The sequence below is a fragment of the Myxocyprinus asiaticus genome, chromosome 3 (genome assembly GCF_019703515.2).
Source record: "Myxocyprinus asiaticus isolate MX2 ecotype Aquarium Trade chromosome 3, UBuf_Myxa_2, whole genome shotgun sequence".
Classification (NCBI taxonomy): domain Eukaryota; kingdom Metazoa; phylum Chordata; class Actinopteri; order Cypriniformes; family Catostomidae; genus Myxocyprinus; species Myxocyprinus asiaticus.
Window position 1 is genome coordinate 60,110,603 of NC_059346.1, and position 19,857 is coordinate 60,130,459.

General features: G+C 36.3%; 1 protein-coding gene across 1 annotated transcript; it reads right to left on the reverse strand.

Moving 5' to 3' along the window:
- Positions 1-1,556: 1,556 nt before the first annotated feature.
- Positions 1,557-18,760, reverse strand: zgc:175280 (cationic amino acid transporter 2 family protein). Its single transcript, XM_051663454.1, has 11 exons — positions 18,394-18,760; positions 17,274-17,429; positions 16,643-16,805; positions 13,851-13,987; positions 12,795-13,017; positions 10,517-10,653; positions 9,728-9,830; positions 7,297-7,427; positions 5,674-5,840; positions 2,803-2,911; positions 1,557-1,714 (listed from the first exon to the last, which is right to left on the reverse strand). The coding sequence occupies exons 1-11, from the start codon at positions 18,758-18,760 to the stop codon at positions 1,557-1,559; spliced, it is 1,851 nt and encodes a 616-aa protein (XP_051519414.1).
- Between the last annotated feature and the right edge of the window lie 1,097 nt (positions 18,761-19,857).

The following is a 19,857-nucleotide window of genomic DNA, read 5'->3' on the forward strand; positions in this document are numbered from 1 at the left end:
TGAGAAATTCTTCTAAAAATCTTAATTTGAGTTCAACAGATGAAAGAAAGTCATACACATCTGGGATGGCATTAGGGTGAGTAAATAATGAGAATTTAAATTTTTGGGTGAACTATCCCTTTAAGGGCTCTTGTCAGACCTGGATGAATTTGTCAATAAGAAGAGAGGTTTGGAAAAATTTCTAGTAATTATTACGGTGAAAACGTGAAAATGTCCCACAAGGACATTATATATAATGCTGAAATATAAACCAAAGCAAGATCATGCTTTATTAATGCCTACTTTCGCTATTTCATAGCTTTTAAAGTCCTGTGTGGATTCTTATTTCAGTGTAGTTACAGTTTTCAGTGTCGAAATAATTTAGATCATTAGTTCTGTTCAGCAGTACCGCCGCTCTCTAAATGCAGAGTACGCAGCCTAGTGCGTAGGGCACCAACCCTGGTCGTGGAACACTCGCTGTGTCTGAAACCGCCCATATCCACTATATATTGCACTATTTCAGGTGTCCACCATTTTGTAGGAGTGTCTGAATTCTGAGTGAGCCACTCGTTCCCTACATTTGTTCACTCATTCTTACCCACAATGCACTCTAATTTCGAGTGAACACTATATAGGAATTAGTGAATGAGTGAACGAGTGAACGATTTCAAACACAGCCACTCTCTTCGCCATATGATCGCCTCGCACATCTCTCACGCTTGTGCCTCGCGCCCCTCGCTGTGCATGTGCAGAAATACTGTCTGTTCGCGCTCCTTTTGTAAATCACGCAAACGGCAGAGCAAAATGCATTTACACTTAACTTGGATGTTTACATGGATTTATACAGTTAATCCACCCGAAGTAGCTGCAGTAGTTTCCAATAAATGCGTAAATACTGCTCATGACATGCGGCACAGATGTCATAAGATCCCAGTTACATTATCACCCAGAAAATTACCATCACATTACACAGAAAAGCCCGTGTTAGCTCTTAAGTTGAAGCTGTGATTTTAATCTTGAAATATCAGCTTGTCTTGGTGTTAAATGAAGGCATTGCATGATTAAACTATAATTTTTTTCACTGTGCAGAGTGAAGAAAGTGTTTCACTTTGTTTGAAGAGCATGATGCTGCAGCAGTGATGGACTCGGCATGAGTGACAGTCTGTGACAGCTGTGTGAACTTCCACTCTCATAAAAGTCCCATTCAATAATCTCTCAATAAATTACACATGAACTAAAATTAAACCCAGTAATGTAATGACAGAAACGCCAGCCATTGTAAAGAAGTAAAAGTAAAAAAAAATCATTAGAAATTTACTTGAGTGAGAGTAAAAAGTACCCACTTTTAAACCTACTCTAAAAGTAAAATTTTATTCAAAAAGTTACTCAAGTAAATGTAACGGAGTAAATGTAGCGCGTTACTACCCACCTCTGCACATAAAACATATTTTGTTTTATAATTTGTTTTACATGTTCACACTCATTCTAATTCAAAATCCAGTAAAAAAAAAAAAATAAAACATACTTCACTGTATTGGCTGCTAAGCATTTGACATTATTGCTTTTAAGTTTTGCCTTTAAAACTTGGTTTGTAGCTCAGGTGTAGTGGATCCGTTTTTCATTTCGTTCTTCAGTTTGTCATCGATTGTCTCAACATAAACAGGATTTTGGGAAGACTTGTTCCGTTTCTTCTGTACACTGAAGTGCACTCCATAACAGAAGTAGATGGCCAAGCCTATTTTTAATTAGGAAAGATAATGGTGCTTAAATGTAATGGTATATGCTAAAATGTGCATGCACTACCAGTGAAAAGTTTGGATTCAATTACCCATTCTTTATTATTACCATTTTCCACATTTTAGAATAATAGTGAAGTCATCTATGAATAATATGGGAATTATGTTTGATTAGGGTCAGCATTACTAACCCTGACCCCTGATCAAATACGTTAAACAAATCAAAAAAATGTTTATGATATTTTAGCTTCTTTAAAGTAGCAACCCTTTACCCAGATTACAGCTCTGCACACTCAAAAGTTCTATCCACCAACTTCACAAGTTGCATCCTAGGATGCTTTTAAAACAGTATTGATGGAGTTCCCATGTATGCTAGGTAACTGTTGGCTGCTTTTCCTTCACAATCCAGTTTAAAATATGGTGATATACACTCTCTGAGCATTTATTGGGAACACTATGGTCCTAAAAAAGTGCCCGGTGTGGTCTTCTGCTGTTGTAGCCCATCCGCCTCAAGGTTCGATGTGTTCGTGCATTCTGAGACGCTATCTACAATTATGAGTGGTTATCTGAGTTTCCATAGCCTTTCTGTCAGCTCGAACCAGTCTGGCCATTCTCCATTGACCTCTCTCATCAACAAGGCATTTCCATCCGCAGAACTGCCGTTCACTGGATGTTTTTTGTTTTTGCCACCATTCTGAGTAAATTCGAGAGACTGTTGTGCATAAAAATCCCAGGAGATCAGCAGTTGCAGAAATACTCAAACCAGCCCATCTGGCACCTACAATCATGCTACGGTCGAAATCACTGAGATCACATTTTTTCCCCCATTCTGATGGTTAATGTGAACATTAACTGAAGCTCCTGACCCGTATCTGCAAGTTTTATGCATTGCACTGCTGCCCCACAATTGACTGATTAGATAATCACATGAATAAGTAGGTGTACAGGTGTTCCTAATAAAGTGCTCAGTGAGTGAATATACATATATGAGAAATATAAATTCAGTGACGTGTGTCCAAACTTTTGACAGGTAGTATACATATATGACTATATGAATGACTGTATACAAATAGTCATGTCATCTTACCAATAGCCATCCACACTGCATAACGAATCCATGTTTCACCACCCAGCTGGACCATTAAATAGATATTGATGAATGTACTCAAAATAGGAAGTACTGGCAGAAAGGGTACCTACAGGAAAATGTGAAAGGTTAACAGTGTCTATAATTTATGCATTATTGTTTTTGTGTGTGTGTGTGTGTGTGTGTGTGTGTGTTTTGTTTGTTTGTTTTTTTAGTAGGGCTGTCAATTTTAATGTCAGTGTTAATTTTGTACAAATGATTACAATAAAAAAATAAAGTGTCAACTGAGCCACAGCTGCTACTACAGATAACACACCTAGCAGCAGTAAGAATGACTAAGAAGCTGTTCAAAAGATGTTCTTGCATTTAAAACAGATAGTCAGAGCTCAATAGACTGAATCAGAATGCAGAAGCCTTTCGACTTTAATCATTTGAACTACTTTTAACTTGAGAAAGCATCTTGAAATGAAACACTTGTGGCATGAGACTCTGAAAAACAGTGAGATGCAACATGATGATTGAGGACTTCTGACAAATCAGTCTAAAAATAGCACAGATTCCTGTGTGAATCTCAGACAGAATTATATACTCAACTGAATGGATTGGACTGAAGGTTAATGCATTTGTTTAATCATATGGAAATAAAAACAAAGATTTTTGGAGTGAATTCACTAAGAATGAATTGCTGGTGGTATATTTGCAGAACCTGCCTGTGCTGATTTACTAAAGGAATTACACAGATCAGGCGTAAACGTGCACGCAAAACCTGTGCTAAAGGCAATTTAAATCAAACAGTTCCGATCTTGCAGATTTGCGGCTGGTTCTATATTGCTGTATAATGGAGGATGCAACAGACACTGTGATCATGGCACACTCTGCTAGGACTTTAATGCATCACTCCACTACTGTGATCCAGATACCTGAATCATCTCTTTAACATGCCAAAGTGTGCTTGACTACACCACCCATATGGACATACAGTATGCCAGGTTATAACACTCTTCTTCATCATTTGTTCATTATTTTATAAATTTCTACTGCCATTATTAATAGAAAATGTTTACATAAATTCAGTTTACCACCTGCTTTCCTCGGCAGTATAGCGTAAGGTTTATTGCGGCAGGCAAATAGCACAGAGTTTTGTAAATAAAGCACAGTCTATAAAGAGCCTAATTTACATAGAAAGGAAGAATGTTTGCACAGAAAAGGATGAAATTGACTTAATTTAAATACTCAAGACGCAGTGCTGTTTTAGCGCTGCTTGCGCCTGCTTAAAATATTGCATGTGGTTAAAGAATAATGTTTCTTTGCATAAAATTACCTGGATTTTGTAACATTTCGTGGAAAAGGAGGAAGCTGGGACCAGCTTAACAAACACGTAAGACACTTTAATCACACTTTTCAGTGTACAGCGTAACGGGGTGCTTTTCAGCCCCACATAAACACACGCACTGCTTTTCACCCAGCTACGTCAAACAAATTAACACAAAGACAGCTTTGTGCATCTCTCTCTCCCCTCTACCGCGGTCTCCTCTCCTTAAATACTCCCGCCACCCCTCGATGGAATGTGAGACCGGTGTGGCACACAGGTGGACCTCATTCATCACTCACCTTCTTGGCCTCGCTCTGCCCAGACGCCGCTCGGCCCCACCCTGCTCGGCACAGATATGTTTTTGATCAGGCTGAATATCAAAGATGCATTGGATGGTGAATTGTGGGCAAGAACAATTCTACAGTGGCAGACAAAGGACATTTATCAATGGGTTTTACCTCAAGAGTTTCCTGCTGTAAGCTCGTGAAAGTTTTTGGGGCTCGTGAGAGTCACTATACTCTGTCAGCATTTGTTGTTATGTTGGGGATAATTTCAGTATACTGTTGTAATAAACACATGGAGGAAACAAGTGTTTACAGACTTTATTCTTTCAATGTGTCACTAGTCCTGCAAAACCTCACAGGTTTGATGATAATAATGCTGTCACTGGTGTGTCATGATGCTAGTAGTTCTCTCACTGGCTTCAAATGTGCTGTGACAGTTAATTATGCAACAGGAAGATCGCAGCACATTTCAAAGCTAGCAATAGATGCATTCTACGTCCTCCTGTCCTTCAGAGTTCATTCTTCCATGGTGGCTTGGCAAGACTGGTCTGCATGAGAACGCAAGTCCATTCTTTTATGGTGCCTGTGCATACAACCCATTTACACTACCTACTGATGTCTTATGAATATGCTTTATTTATCGCTTGGCCTTTGCGCACATGATTTCTCCAACACACTTGCGTCTAGGCTTAGCGCATGTTTGCATGAAAATACCAAAACTTCATGGCCATGCTCACTGACTTTACACATATAATGTGTCACTTAGCACTACCCTTAATAAGTAGGATGCATATTTTTGCACTGAAATACCACATGCAAAACTGGTGCAACAGTTTAGTGCATTGTTTCCCAACCCTGTTCATGGAGGCCCTTCAACAGCACACATTCTGAATGTCTCCCTTATCTGACACACCCATGTCAGGTCTTGGAGTCTCTACTAACAAGCTAATTAGTTGAATTAGGAGTGTTTGATTAGGGGGATCCAAAATGTGAACTGTTGGGGGGCCTCCAGGAACAGGGTTGGGAAACAATGCACTAAACTGTTGCACCAGTTTTGCATGTGGTATTTCAGTGCAAAAATATGCATCCTACTTATTAAGGGTAGTGCTAAGTGACACATTATATGTGTAAAGTCAGTGAGGGGACTTATTTCAGCAAATATATATATTTGTGATTAATTTGATTTGACATTTTTAATTGATTGACAGCCCTAAAATAAAATATATATATATATATATTTTTTACCCTTTTTTTGCCCAGTGAGTAAGAACTTACCATAAATGCAGCCTTGCTGCCATTTTGTGGCTGTCGCCAGATTATAATGACAGTCATGACAAAACCCACTGCAACCAAAGTGATAATGAGAATCATCCACCACTCCTCAATAAGACCAGCTTGTACTCCTTTGGTGATGATCACACTCAGGATAACCGAAAACACAACTAGAAAGAACATTGAAAAATGTCAATTTAAAATGAAGAGTATAAATCCTTTTAGCCTGAAATAATTTTAGCATAAGATACAAATTAAATACACAACTACACTGGCTGGCCAATGTGACAAGAACTTACACGACTGGGACTAAACAGCTGTGTGGCCACAAGAAAGCCACTTGTTAGTGAGGCTAATCTGAAAAAACGACTTCAGTTTGCTAGGGACCTTAAAGATTGGTCTGTGGAGCAATGGAAAAAGGTCATGTGGTCTGATGAGTCCAGATTTACCCAATTCCAAAGTTATGGGCACGTCAGGGTAAGCAGGGAAGCGCATGAAGCGATGCACCTGTCATACACAGTGCCCACTGTACAAGCCTCTGGAGGCAGTGTTATGATCTGGGGTTGTTTCAATTGGTCAGGTCTAGGCTCAGCAACGTTGTGTGGCAATAAAATGAAGTCAGCTGACAACCTGAATATACTGAATGACCAGGTTATCCCATCAATGGATTTTTTTCTTCCCTGACTGCACAGGCATATTCCAGGACAACAATGCCAATATTCATCGGGCTCAAATTGTGAAAGAGTGGTTCAGGGAGTCCTGACCTTAACCCCACTGAAAGTCTTTGGGATGTGCTGGAGAAGACTTTACGGAGTGGTCATCAATACAAGATCTCGGCCAAAAATTAATGCAACTCTGGACAGAAATAAATGTTGTGACGTTGCATAATGTTGTCGAAGCAATGCCATGACGAATGCGCGCCGTAATCAAAGCTAAAGGTGGTCCAACGAAATATTAGAGTATGCGACTTTGTTTTTTGGCCAGGCAGTTTGAAAACCACATTACTTATGCTGCATACAAGCATTCATATCAAAATAAACGTATTTACAAATTGAGCATACATGAATACCATGTCACCATAAAATCTCTGCATTTTCTTTAAAAACGTCTGTCAAAATTGGGGTGTGCCTGTTAAAAAATCATGGTAAAAGCAAATTGGATGGATCATAAGTTGTAATTGTGAATGCTGACGCACTAGTCTGAATGCACTTTGTGTTCTTTTGAAGAATACAGCATGGTAGAAAATTCTCATAATTTAACCAGTTTATGAGGTGACAGATGATTAGTCTTCCCATTATTCGCTGTGGCAGAACGAGAATGATAAATCACACAGATAAAGAACTAATTACAAACCTAATGCACAACCATTTCATCTTCATTTTGTCACAGTTGCGCTAAAATACTTCCTCACTTGCCAATAAACATCCATAAGTGAAAAAGAGATCAAGTAATGTGAATTTGCCCAGTGAGTTAATTTAATTCCGACCAAAATCACTTTAATTTAAAATGTCTGAACTTGTGAGTAGGAACTTCCCAGGAGGACTTGAAGGCAGCATTAGTTATAGTAATTCAATAAATTGCACACAGCCACATGAAAAGCATGAAATGATGAAAACTCAAACCCACTGGTAAGGATGGTCAGCATAGACACGGTTTTGGAACTTGTTGTAGAAGAGAGTTTAGGGGGGCAAAAAGGATTCCATTTCTGTTTCTCAAGCTCTTGCTTCTCACTGATTTCACTAGGCTCTGATTGGTACCTGCATAGACAAAATAGTGACCTCCATTGAACAACTTTGTTACATTTGTCACACAATTTGCATCAAACTCTTGCAGTATGAGCCTCCTCTTTGCTTTCCTTCAGGTTATCATGCAATGTATTTTAGTCCTCAGTCAGGGTAGATGCCATATTTAATTTGATGCTCACTAATGTAACTGGTGAGTACTGGAATAGGACTAGAATAATAAATACTCCCTCAAGGAAATTAGATATTAAATGAAATAAGGAAATAAGATAAGATATTTCAAACATTCTCTATGTTCTCTCTAACTGATTTTATGGTGACCTGGTTTGGTTTAATAAAACTTTATTGCTCAGGGAATGTATTCAGTATTGCGATAATGACATAAAAATTAGATTTATTTTAGTGAATATATATATATATATATATATATATATATATATATATATATATATATATATATATATAAACAATTAACACCCTTTCAATTACACATTTTTCAATTGATTTGTTTTTTTGTTTGTTTGTTTTTGTTTTAAAGGATTAGTTCACCCAAAAATGAAATTCAGTCATTGTTTACTCACTCCTGTGTTATAACCCTATATGAGTTTTTCTTTTTCTTAACACAAAGGAAGAAATTGTCAAATAAATAAATAAATAAATAAAATAAATTGTGCTCAGTGATGTCATACAATGGCAGTTTATGGTGACTACCTCTTCAAGCTTCAAAAGGACACAAAAGTATAATTTATAAGTGTACTCATTTATTCCATGAGACTCATTATTGTTATGAAAGCATACGATAAGGTTTGGTGAGAAACAAACCGAAATCTAATGTATTATTTAGTGAAAATATTCACTGACCATTGATCTCCTGTGCACGTTAATGATAGGTCACAATAGCAACAGTTCACGAGGCCCCTTCCCATCATTGGGAAAGCGAAAACTTGTTTTGTTTATCTAAAAATAAGTCCTCCACAGTGATAGCAACAACAGAACACAATGCAGCTACACACAAAACAGAGGAAAGAACTTACTAAACATGTCTGAAGAGTTTGTAGTCGAAGAATTTATGCATTTCTATGAACGGAATACTCGGAAACAGAAACATAGAAGAGGCTACAGACAGCCACTGTCACACTGTGTCCTAACCTGACGGCAAACGACACGTGATGAAAGGTATATTTTCTATGGTAATGATAGTTTTTGTCCTAACCAGCAGTGATGAGCAACTGTACATTCTATCGATCACTTGTTTTCTATTTTCGGCATCACGCGTGTAACTCCGTCCACTGTGAACTGGCACTGGTCCAAAAACTTTCAAAAAAATAAGGCTGGGCATAGAAATGCATCAATTCTTCGACAACAAACTCTTCAGACATGTTTAGTTTTGTGTGCAGCTGTGTTGTGTTCTGTTGTCGCTATCACTGTGGAGGACCTGTTTTCAAATGTTCACTTGAACGCCCCAATGTCGTGAGTGGGGCTTCGTGAACCTTTGCTCTCATGTCCTATCAGGAACGTGCACAGGAGATCAATGGTCAGTGAACATTTTTACTAAATAATACATTAGGTTTCAGTTTGTTTCTCACCAAACCTTATCTTATGCTTTCATAACAATCAAGAGTATCATGGAATAATTTATTAGACTTCTGAATTATACTTTTGCTTTTTCTTTTAAGCTTGAAGTGGAAGTCACCATAAACTGCCATTGTATGACATCACTGAGCACAACATTGTTTCAAAGTCTCTCCCTTGTGTTAAGTAAAAGAAAAAAGTCTTATAGGGTTATAACAACACAGGGATAAGTAAATAATGACTGAATTTTCATTTTTGGGTGAACTATCCTTTTAATATCTGTTAATCCATAATAGACTTGTATTGACTTATGAATGCAGAAACTCCAGTGTGGGGACATGGAAAAACAGATAATTTTACCCATAATAAATTATGTCATGTCATTCAAAGCTCATTATTTTCCCCCAACACATTTAATCATCTACTTACTAAAAATAAATTGTTTTTCACGGCTGGTACTGCAAGGTGTTTGTAGTTATAGAATATGTAGGTATGTAATTTTAAGTTTTAACTAAACACTTTGTGCACACTTTAATTCTAATATTAATAAATAAAATGTATTTGGTTAATCTTGTTATTATGGTACATTACATATTGTATTTAAGTGTGAATGCACATTTTTGGTGTAAATGCACATGTTTAGAAAAATCAGTTGTTTTGAATATTTAAAAATTGTATGGAAAGATCTATCATACTATTTACAGATTATCTTTTATACATTATGTATTGTTTTAGAATCTTACCGAAGAATTAGGATGCAGATGGCTACAAGGGTGTAGGCAAAGAGTGTTCCAATAGACATCATGTCTACTAGAGCTTTCAAGTCAAACACCAGGGCCATTATTGCTGAAAATAGCAAAACAGTTCTTTCATTAAAGTAATAAGTTACTGTAGGCCAAGCTTAACAGAAGACAACAACATTTACATGTGCTATGGTAACGAGAAGAATAGATTTGGTCTGGTTCTAAATATGGAACTAAGCTATAACTGAACGTCAGGACTAAGAATGTGCACTTTCAGGGTGGTCTCATTTGCATTGGTAAAGTGTACACATACATTTTTGTATGCTTGGATAGTCACTAAAACATTTTGACAGCATCTCAAATGTAAACCCTTAACATATGTGGGTAGTTGACACATAATGTGTTTTTTTTTTTTTTTTTTTTGCAAAGGTGCTAAATTAGGACAATAGCTACCACAAGGATGTATGTTTTTGTGATTGACGAATCAGAAAACCATTGTTGTCCTTATGTAACAACTTTTTAGTAATTTCCATTTTTTTTAAAACACAGCGGCTTCACAACTCATGTTTGAAGAATGACTGTGTGTAATATATGTTGTAGAACAAAATCTGAAAGTCTCCACAAGTAATGTTATCCACAGGCCTTATTTTACACCTACATTGAAAACTGTTATTCTAAAAACCCATTGGAAATTCCCAAGGGAACCCATAGCGAATAGCGGTTGATGTCATGACAGAACAGCACTATAACCGCAGTGTATTACTGAGATGTGTTATCAAAGAGAGTTACCTGCTACTACTCCAGAAGAGAGTGTGGCTATTACAGGGCTCTGTCGGGCACTCATGTTACTCAGGGGTTTGAAAAGCAGCCCATCTCTGGCCATAGCGAACAGCACACGGGGCATTGGAAACATAGACCCCAGCAGACTGTTGAAAAGTAGTACAACATTTCATTAGACTGATGGTACAGTAATGTGGCATTGCATCTTCTTTTACCCTTTTGCACAGTTCAAAGTCCAGCTTAGATCCAAGCTTGTAATTGCTGGTTTGGTGAAAAAAAAAAAAAAATGCTGGTCAACCAGCATGGTCTTTATGATGAAACTGGTTGACCATGGGAGGCTTGAAGAAGCCTGGTGGGGAAACCAGCATACCAGCATCTAAAACACAACATTCGCTGGTGACCAGCCATGGTCTTTTCAACACAAAACATTTCACATTTCACTGAGGACAGTTGCATATAACACATAGTGTTTCTATGTGTTATATTCAACTGTCCTCAGTGAAATGTGAAATGTTTCACTGAAACATATAGATGTTAGTCTTGGCAGATTAAAGCACCAAAAGCGGCAGTTTTTTTTTTTTTTTTTTTTACTGTTACCACCAGAACTGGTAAATATTAACTTCTGTGTATCCTGTATCTTCCTGTATCAACTGTGTATGACGGTCATAGAGTGTCTAGCATTATCCATACTACATTTGACTTTATGATGCATCATCTTTACCAAACCGATGAACACGCTTTTCCTTTTTACTTTATGACAGGGTCTGAAATTAACCAGGGCACTGGGCAAAAATACCACTCAAAGGGATAAAAATGCCCTAGATATTTAAAATGTGGGGGCAAAAATGGTCCCTGTGGTGTTTTATCTGTTATCTTGCATTTATGCATTGAGCAGGTGCTTTTATTCATAGCAACTTGCTCTATCAGTTATGAGATCACACTGGCAATAGCTATGCTTATAGCAAAAGTGAAATATAGCAAAATGTTAGATAACAGATAAATAATGAAGTTATGGATTTATCTATTTTGGGGTTTAGTAACATAAAGACTGTCCAGTTATTTGTTATTACTGTGCATTATTTATGGCTACTTTTGTATTTGATGTTGATTTAAATTCTAGATAACAGTTTAAATTTTTTTTTTTTCAGATTGTTGGTTTATTTTTATTTAGGTAAATCTAGTAAAATGTAAACATGAGGTTAAAAAAAACTGCCCCTCAAAAACAATTCCAATGGGCCAAAATTGCTCCTTAAAAGGGATAGTTTCCTAAAAAATTATTTCATCATTTATTCACCATGTATTAAAATGAATGGGAGAAATTGGAACACCCAATATGGTGGGTGTAGAAATGGAAGTCCCGCCTCACTGGTAAAAGAGCCAATCACCTTTACAGACATCACTTGTCAGTTAAATAGAGAATGTGCATTAGCTGAACCAGCCAAGAAGCAGAATTTATGATACCATTGTTGTTGTTCGATTATACTGCTGATTATTTAGTCGCAGTCCTGACCAAGTGTTTTGGAAATGTTGGTCTTTTCCCATTCAAGTATATAGGAGCTGCGTAGAAAACAGCTGCTCGGGATTGTTCCTAAGATGGAAACTGAGTAAACTGTCTTGTTTTGGGATAAGGAAACTTGTCAGTGTTTACCCTCCTGTATGCTGTTATTGTTTCTGTGGGACACAAAAGTAATTTTTTTTAAGAATGTACACACTCGTCTTTACATACTATGATAGTTATGGACAAAAAGCACCATATAAGTATCATAAATGTGGTTTATATATGGCTCCTGCACTATATTCCAAGCCTTCCAAAGACATGATAGCTTTGTGTGTGAAACTGACTGAAATTTAATCATTATTCACTGATAATCTTCACCTCTGCTTCAGCTCTCATGGCGTTTGGTTACTAGACACTCGAGAACCAACGACATCTGATGTTATTGCTGTTCAACTTGCACCATACAGTAGGTACCATATTTGATTTGAGGGTGGTGGTGGAGGGAAAGATTTTCAAAGAATAATGACTTAAATTTCAGTTCCATACACAAATATCATATGGCTTCAGAAGACTAGGAATATAGAACACAAGTAGTCTGGACTACTTTTATGGTGCTATCATGTTTTCTTGGTCCATTTTGGAGCTTGACAGATGTGGTTACTGTCAACTGTTATTGTATGGAAAAGGGCTGTGTCACAGTAAAAATACAGCTTAAGCATTTGGAATGACATAAGAATGGATGAGTAATGAGCATCTTCCTAATCTTACAATGCTAAGCTTTCACTCTACCTTGTTGAGAGGGCACACAACGATCCAACAGCCACTGCATACTTTGCAGGATCCCAGCCCACATATGTGAAGGCTACAGGTAAGGGGCTCTGAACACTCAGTTGGTAGTAGGGCATCATAAGGGTGAGAGTGGCTGACACTCCGAAATAAGCCAAGAAACAGATGAGAAGAGAAGTCACAATTCCTATGGGGATCGACTTCTGAGGGTTTCGAACCTCCTCACCTGCACGAATAGAGAAAGTCGATTCAATATCAGAACATAACTTGTTTTCATCTATGCCTTCCTGATGTGTCAGCCAAATACCAAAAATGTTTTAAATGGGTTATATCATGAAGAATCAAATTTTCATTTTTCATTTTTTTTAGATTAAATTTACTGTGCTATGTCTTTCAGAACTCAAAATGTCCTCCCCAGTCCTAAAAGAGCATTTTTGAAATGGCTCATTCTGAACTTCAGCAAATTTGTGATGTCAGACAAATCAACGCATGACCATTTGCGTTTTCACATATTTGGTATTCAGGAACTTGTCCTGTCCAGTCTCAGTGAAGCAATAAAGAGATAGCAGGATGATGCTATTATTCCTAAACCTCAGAAGAACCTATGACAAGAGTATGTTAAAATATGGGAAAACCTTTCAAACCTTGTGCTGTTCTTGGCCTTTTTTTCACCTGCTACACTGCAGAGCATTTTGAAGGATCCCAACGAATTTCAAATGAAGTTTATTCTTAACAAGATTCCTGATTAGTTCAGTCTGGCCTTAACAGTTTGTTCAGCACATTGTTTTGAAAATCTGTAACAATGTAATGCAGGCTTTGCAAAGAGACTATTATTGATGAAAGGAGTGGTTATAAACTATATTGAATTCAGCAGCAAAAGTAAGAGTTAGAGAGAGTGGACAATGCTTAAATAAAAATAAAAATGATGACTGGTTGTGGCACAAAAAACATTATTAACATTATAAATGTACGTGACCCCTTTACGAGAGTTTAATTATGAAATGCACATGAGAGTTAATATTGTGAGCAATCCTTAAAATATTTAAATGTTTGAAGTACCTGTGGTTGCAATGCAGTCAAATCCCACAAAAGCATAGAAACAGGTGGCGGCTCCAGCAAATGTTCCCTCAAAACCAAAGGGAAAGAATCCTCCACTTCCAAAACTTGATAACGTTTCATTTGAAGTTGTGAGATTTCTAAACAAAAAAGCAATGTTAAAGACCATTGGAAAGACCAAGGTTGAAAAAGATGTGTGGTAATTTAATCGTTCAAAGGTGCAGTCCATATGTGCCAAAACAGTGTCTCAATTTCCAAATTCACATTTCTAGGAGTTTCCTGAGCCCTAATCCGAAAACATGTAGGTAATCAAAAGTCAGTTCTAGCATTAACACAAATAGCCTGTAAATTGCCAGGTGATCTCATTCGTAATTGTAGGTATTTGTGTGTAAAATGTACACCAGGGTTTTATATTATTTATATTATTTTTATTTCAAGCTGGTATTTTTAATAGTCCATAATTTTTTTTAAATAAATATATTATTATTTTAGTACATTTGGATAGACACTGAAATGCTTTACATTTAACAACTTAAGAGCTTTAGAGCTCTATTTTTTGTGACAGCATTAGGTACAGCGCTAAGAACAATAACCATGCGCTACATCTTATCCAGCATTTTTGGGCTGCCGCCAACAATTTTTCACACTCAAATTTAAAAGCTCAACATTTACACATACTGTGGAATAATTGCAAATAAAAAAAATAAAAAAAAAGGTTTAATTTTTCATAGAAGCACCCATTAATAAATAAAAAAAAAAAGACTCAAATTATTCAGATATAACATTGTATGTGTTTATAATCTTATGATAAACAGATTATTATTATTGTTATTTTTTTTTTGTCCTAACTTTGTAAGCATGTAATTTTGGTTCTGTTCACCCCATCTCCCTCAAAATAGTCGTATTTTATTCCACTAGATGGAAGAAAATACTAGAAAAAGAATTTTTCTTCTATCACCAATATGCCGATCTTAAATGTAGGTGGCGCTATAACGCATTTTAGCCATCACAGATGTCTTTGTCCATAAATATTCCGTCAAATTTTCAGTTCTTGCACCACCCCCATTTTTTTCATCAAATATCTCGGCCTCTGAGTGGACTAGAAGCTCAATTCTAGGTGTCATTAGAAAGCTGAGAGTCTCCCTTTTGCGATGATGTATATCATTTTATCATCAAACATCAATAAAACATATTTTTGATGATTTGTTTAGCATGCTTTTCCTATGGCACTGCATATTTTGTTCTGAATATCTAAGATAAAACATTGGATTATTCACACAAGCAAGCCCACAGACAAGTAAACAATGGCTAATTTTTTAGAGAACTTCCTAAGGTAAAAGCTCAATTCAAGGTGTCATTAGAAAGCTGAGATTCTCCCCTTTGCGATGATGTATAATTGTCGATAACTATATATTTCTGATGATTTGTTTAGCATGCTTTTCCTGCAGCACTGCATATTTTGTTCTGGATATCTAAGATATAACATTGGATTATTCACACAAGCAAGCTCACAGACAGGTAAACAATGGCTACCTTTTTAGAGAACTTCCTGAGGTAAACGCAGATATAATGTTTTTAAGCTATTTGGGGCTTACATCAGCAGTTATTGGTGCATAAAAAAGATGTTTGCATTTGATGTCTTACAAATAGCATATTTCACTTTGTGATTCTTTTGAAAATCTTTTAAACTGTGGTATTAATGCAACAAAATAAACTGGCACTTTCATTTGAGCTTTCATTTGATATATGATTTGTCTATTTAAGTGCTATTTTGAAGACTTTTATATTCATATTCATATTTCTACCACATAACCACTAGGTGGCGCTTATTTGCGACGCAGATGATTTAAGGCCTTATTTTGTTATTTTAAGAAACATAAATGCAGAAGTGATGGTTATCTGTGAAAAGCTCAGATTCTAAGCTTTCAAACGATACCACATATGCCTGACTTATCTATACAAGCATTTTAAGCATAAACGTTTTTCACAACATAGCACCCCCTTTTGATTTACAGACAGAGTTTAAGAGGTTAAAGCTCTAATTGCGTAAGTGGACGTGGGAGAGAGTGCTTAGGCTATCTGTGGACATATGCCCACAAACTGTGGGTGTATTGTATGTTCATTTAGTGGCACAAACCACAATTTGCTACAATAACAATAACTAGAAAAGAACCTCAGGATTAAAGCTGAAATATGTAACTTTTTCGGTGTTAAAATACATTCTATCCCAGATTAATGTGCAGAGACAGCTATAAGTAAGCCATTCATAAGTTAATTTTCTTGAAAACTGTAAACACTGTGGGGCAGATTCACTAAGAATGAACTGCGCCCGCTAAAAGCACCGTTTAAGTGCCCGATTCACTAAAGGAATTATGAAGATCAGGCAATGGCGCAAACACGCCCACAAAATCGCTGCTAAGCGCAATTTGCAGATGCAGTTCTGATCTTGCGGTCCAATTCTGAGCGCAATATAGCCAAGGATGCCGCAGACCACTGTATTTGACCCACCCAGCTGGGCTTTCAAAAACTTTCCTCTGAAGACTTGTTGGAACTGAATTTGCCAGAACCTTTAGTGGGGTAAAGTTGTTCATATGTAAAAGGGTTTTTTGTTTTATATGCTGTCAATTTGTTGATATTGTACATTGCAGTGTATATAAATGACTAAAAAGCATGTGTGCTAGAACCACACTTTACACTGCATATGAATGGACCTACCTACGAATAATAATGAGATCAAATTGAAATTGCACCATTTGTTCAATGATTAAACATGTAGTGTATGTAATAAAACATACGCAGTTATTGTGTAGTTCCAAATTTCCTCCTGTGTTATCTGCCAGTTTCCAATGTCACCCTTGATGAAGCCAGCAATGATGACGAAAATCAGCACAACCATATTTATAGCTGTGAAGATCTTATTGACAATGGCAGACTCCTTCACCCCAAATGCAAGGATACCTGATATTGAAGAAATTACAACTCAGCATAAATATAACTCAATTTAATTTTTTTCTGCCAATTTGAATTGTATATTACTATATATATATATATATATATATATATATATATATATATATATATATATATATCAAAAAATAACAAAAAACAGTATGGGAATTGGTGACCAAAATAATTAGTGATCAAAGTAGCCACTCTTTATCTATAGAATAACAGCTCTGCAAACTCCATAAAAATGTAATTATATTTTAATTAAAATGTTGTTTTGTATAGAAATTCATTATAGGCACAATTTATATTTGTCTATAAAACTAATTTCAAGATTTTCATCATAAGTCTTACATTTAAAAATGTTTTAAAGATCATGATAAACATATATTCAGTCAAGTTTGTCCAACCTTTGAACTGGTAGTTTACATAACACATTTATTAACACAGTAAAATAAGTATACTGTAAATCTTACTTACCTGCCAAAATAAGGATAAGGCCTGCGGCAAAGAAGTCTGGATAGGGGGCGAGGCCAGGTAATTTCATTGGTGTATGTTCACTTAAATAATTGGCAATCTTATTTCCAATCAAGTCATCAAAAGTGCCACTCCATGCTCTGGCCACACTTGATGTTCCTGTCATAAAATCATAAAAATTAAGCAATTCAGTTAGACAGACTGATAGTGACTTTTAAATGTTTTTTTTTTTTTTTTTTTTTTTTTTTTGATAAGGCAGGTTTACAGACCGTATAATTACTGGCATAACCATTAAATGAGTCATGCTTTATGTCACAAAATGAATAAATCTTGTAAGATTAATATCCAGGGTCAAACTGTAGAACTTTTGCAGATAGTTTATGGAAAATCTTCATATAAAAAAACATCATAAAAGTAATCCATATAAGACTTGTGCGCTACATTCCAAGTCTTCTGAAGTCATATGATAGCTTTGTGTGAGGAACAGACCAAAAGGAAAATGTTTTGCTTTTTCTGCTACATGTCATTTGTGGTCGCAGATATTCAAACTTGTGTCTCTATCGTTCACGGGACGTACAAGAAGCAATGGCATTTGGCATCAATGGCCGGTGTTGGGATAGTGTAATGCATTACATTTTAAATTCTTGTAATCAGGTTCCAGTTACTGACTTTCAATTAAGTTAATTACTTTTATGTACATTACTTCTTTTACACATATTCCTAAAATATAAGAGCTATGACGGAGAGGAATATTATCAGTGAATAACAACTTAAATTTCGGTCTGTTCCTCACTCAAAGCTACTTATTGTATGGCTTCAGAAGACTTCGAATACTGCTACTTGTATGGTAGTTTTAAAGTGCTTTTTTGTCATTTTTGGAGCTTGGCAGTATAAATTAAGATCTACTTTCATTGTGTGTAAAAGAGCAGCTCGAACATTCAAAGTTTCACAAAAGGAAGAAACGTGTTTGGAACGGCATGAAGAGGTAGAAAAGGATGATAGAATTTTCATTTTTGGGTGAACTATTCCTTTAACAGTGATCTGCTACAAATGGCAAGGTGTTCTCAAATATTGGACACTTTTTGGATGTATTGTTTTTGTGAGATATAATATTTGCACTTGCCTATGATGTATGACAACAGTAAGTTCCATCCAGTGATGAAGGCCCACACCTCCCCGACAGTGACGTAGCTGTACAGATATGCCGAGCCCGTTTTGGGCACTCGGGCACCAAACTCTGCATAGCATAAACCCGCAAATACAGACGCCACTGCAGCAATGAAGAATGACACAATGATGCTGGGACCAGCGACTGTTCTAGCCACCTCCCCAGAAAGCACATAGACCCCGGCCCCAAGTGTACTTCCCACCCCGAGTGCCACTAGGTCTAGTGTGGATAAGCAACGCTTAAAGTTGGACTCTTCGCCATCAGGCTCCAAGGGTTTTCGCCTGGACAGGCTCTTCAAAAAGGTCAAAACCTTGTCACACATCCTGAGACAAAAAATATAGTCTTGTGATTATGCAATAAATCATATATATAAATCAGGTCCACAAAAAAAAAACATATTTTTCTGTTAATAACACATACAGTATATGTTTACCTGCTGTGCATTCTATAATTAAGCACTGTGTTCACTTTACTGTTACTTCAGCGCACTACATTATTTTCTTACAATGTATGTCATTATGTTTATCCTTTTAATATATTAATTTTAATCCATTTTTACATTAACTTTTTCTTTCTTTTCTTATTCTTTTTTTATTAAATTGAATCCATTTAAATTAGCTTTTGATCTTAAATTATTTTAAACTTGAATGTTATTAGTCTGTTTGATGGGATTGTTGGTGGTTGGGGGTGATGTCCCCCTCAAGTGTTTCACCATAGGACCCAAGGGATGGTGGGTGGTCCCCCTATATTTTGCGGCTTGAATACAGGACATGATGCGCTCAATATGGGACATTTCAGCGTGGTCTCCTCAAGAGCTTAAATGTACTGTAGTTACTTTTGAAATGTATTCCACTACAGAATACAGAATACATGCTGTAAAATGTAATTTGTAACGTATTCTGTTAGATTACTCCAGGCCAGTAACATAATCTAAATACTTTGGATTACTTTTTCAGCACTGGTAGATGTTTTCACTTGTTTTGACTATAAAAAATCTGCCAGTACATTAAGACAATATATACATGTTAAAAACAAATTCTCTGAAACAAGCCTAAATATCTTGTGCAGTGTCGTTTCTAAAACAAGATCAATCAAATTGATCCTGTTTTAAGGATTTGTTGATATTTTAACAGAAAAACAGTACAGAAATTCTCTTTTGCCCTAATATCAAAGGTCTTACAAGAGAAAAATATATATTGTCTAACGTGGATTTGCTTTATTAAAAATAAGTATCATGGCTGGTAACAGGTGCATGTAAAATTGCTAGAAATTGCATTTTAGCTTAGCATAATGCTAAATGTTCACATGACAATTTACACAAGGTTTATTTCTATTTCTGCTGCTCCAAAATTACTTCATATGTAGTTCTCTGTCTGCTCGTATGAATGTAACACATCTTAAGAAATTGTTTCACCGCTG

Coding starts and splice junctions, on each gene's coding strand:
- zgc:175280 (XM_051663454.1), bottom strand. CDS start 18,760: ATGTGTGACAAGGTTTTGACCTTTTTGAAGAGCCTGTCCAGGCGAAAA. Junction 10,654..12,794: donor TTGTGTGCCCTCTCAACAAG/GTAGAGTGAAAG, acceptor ACTTTTCAACAG/TCTGCTGGGGTCTATGTTTC. Junction 7,428..9,727: donor ATCTGCATCCTAATTCTTCG/GTAAGATTCTAA, acceptor TTGTCTATGCAG/GTACCAATCAGAGCCTAGTG.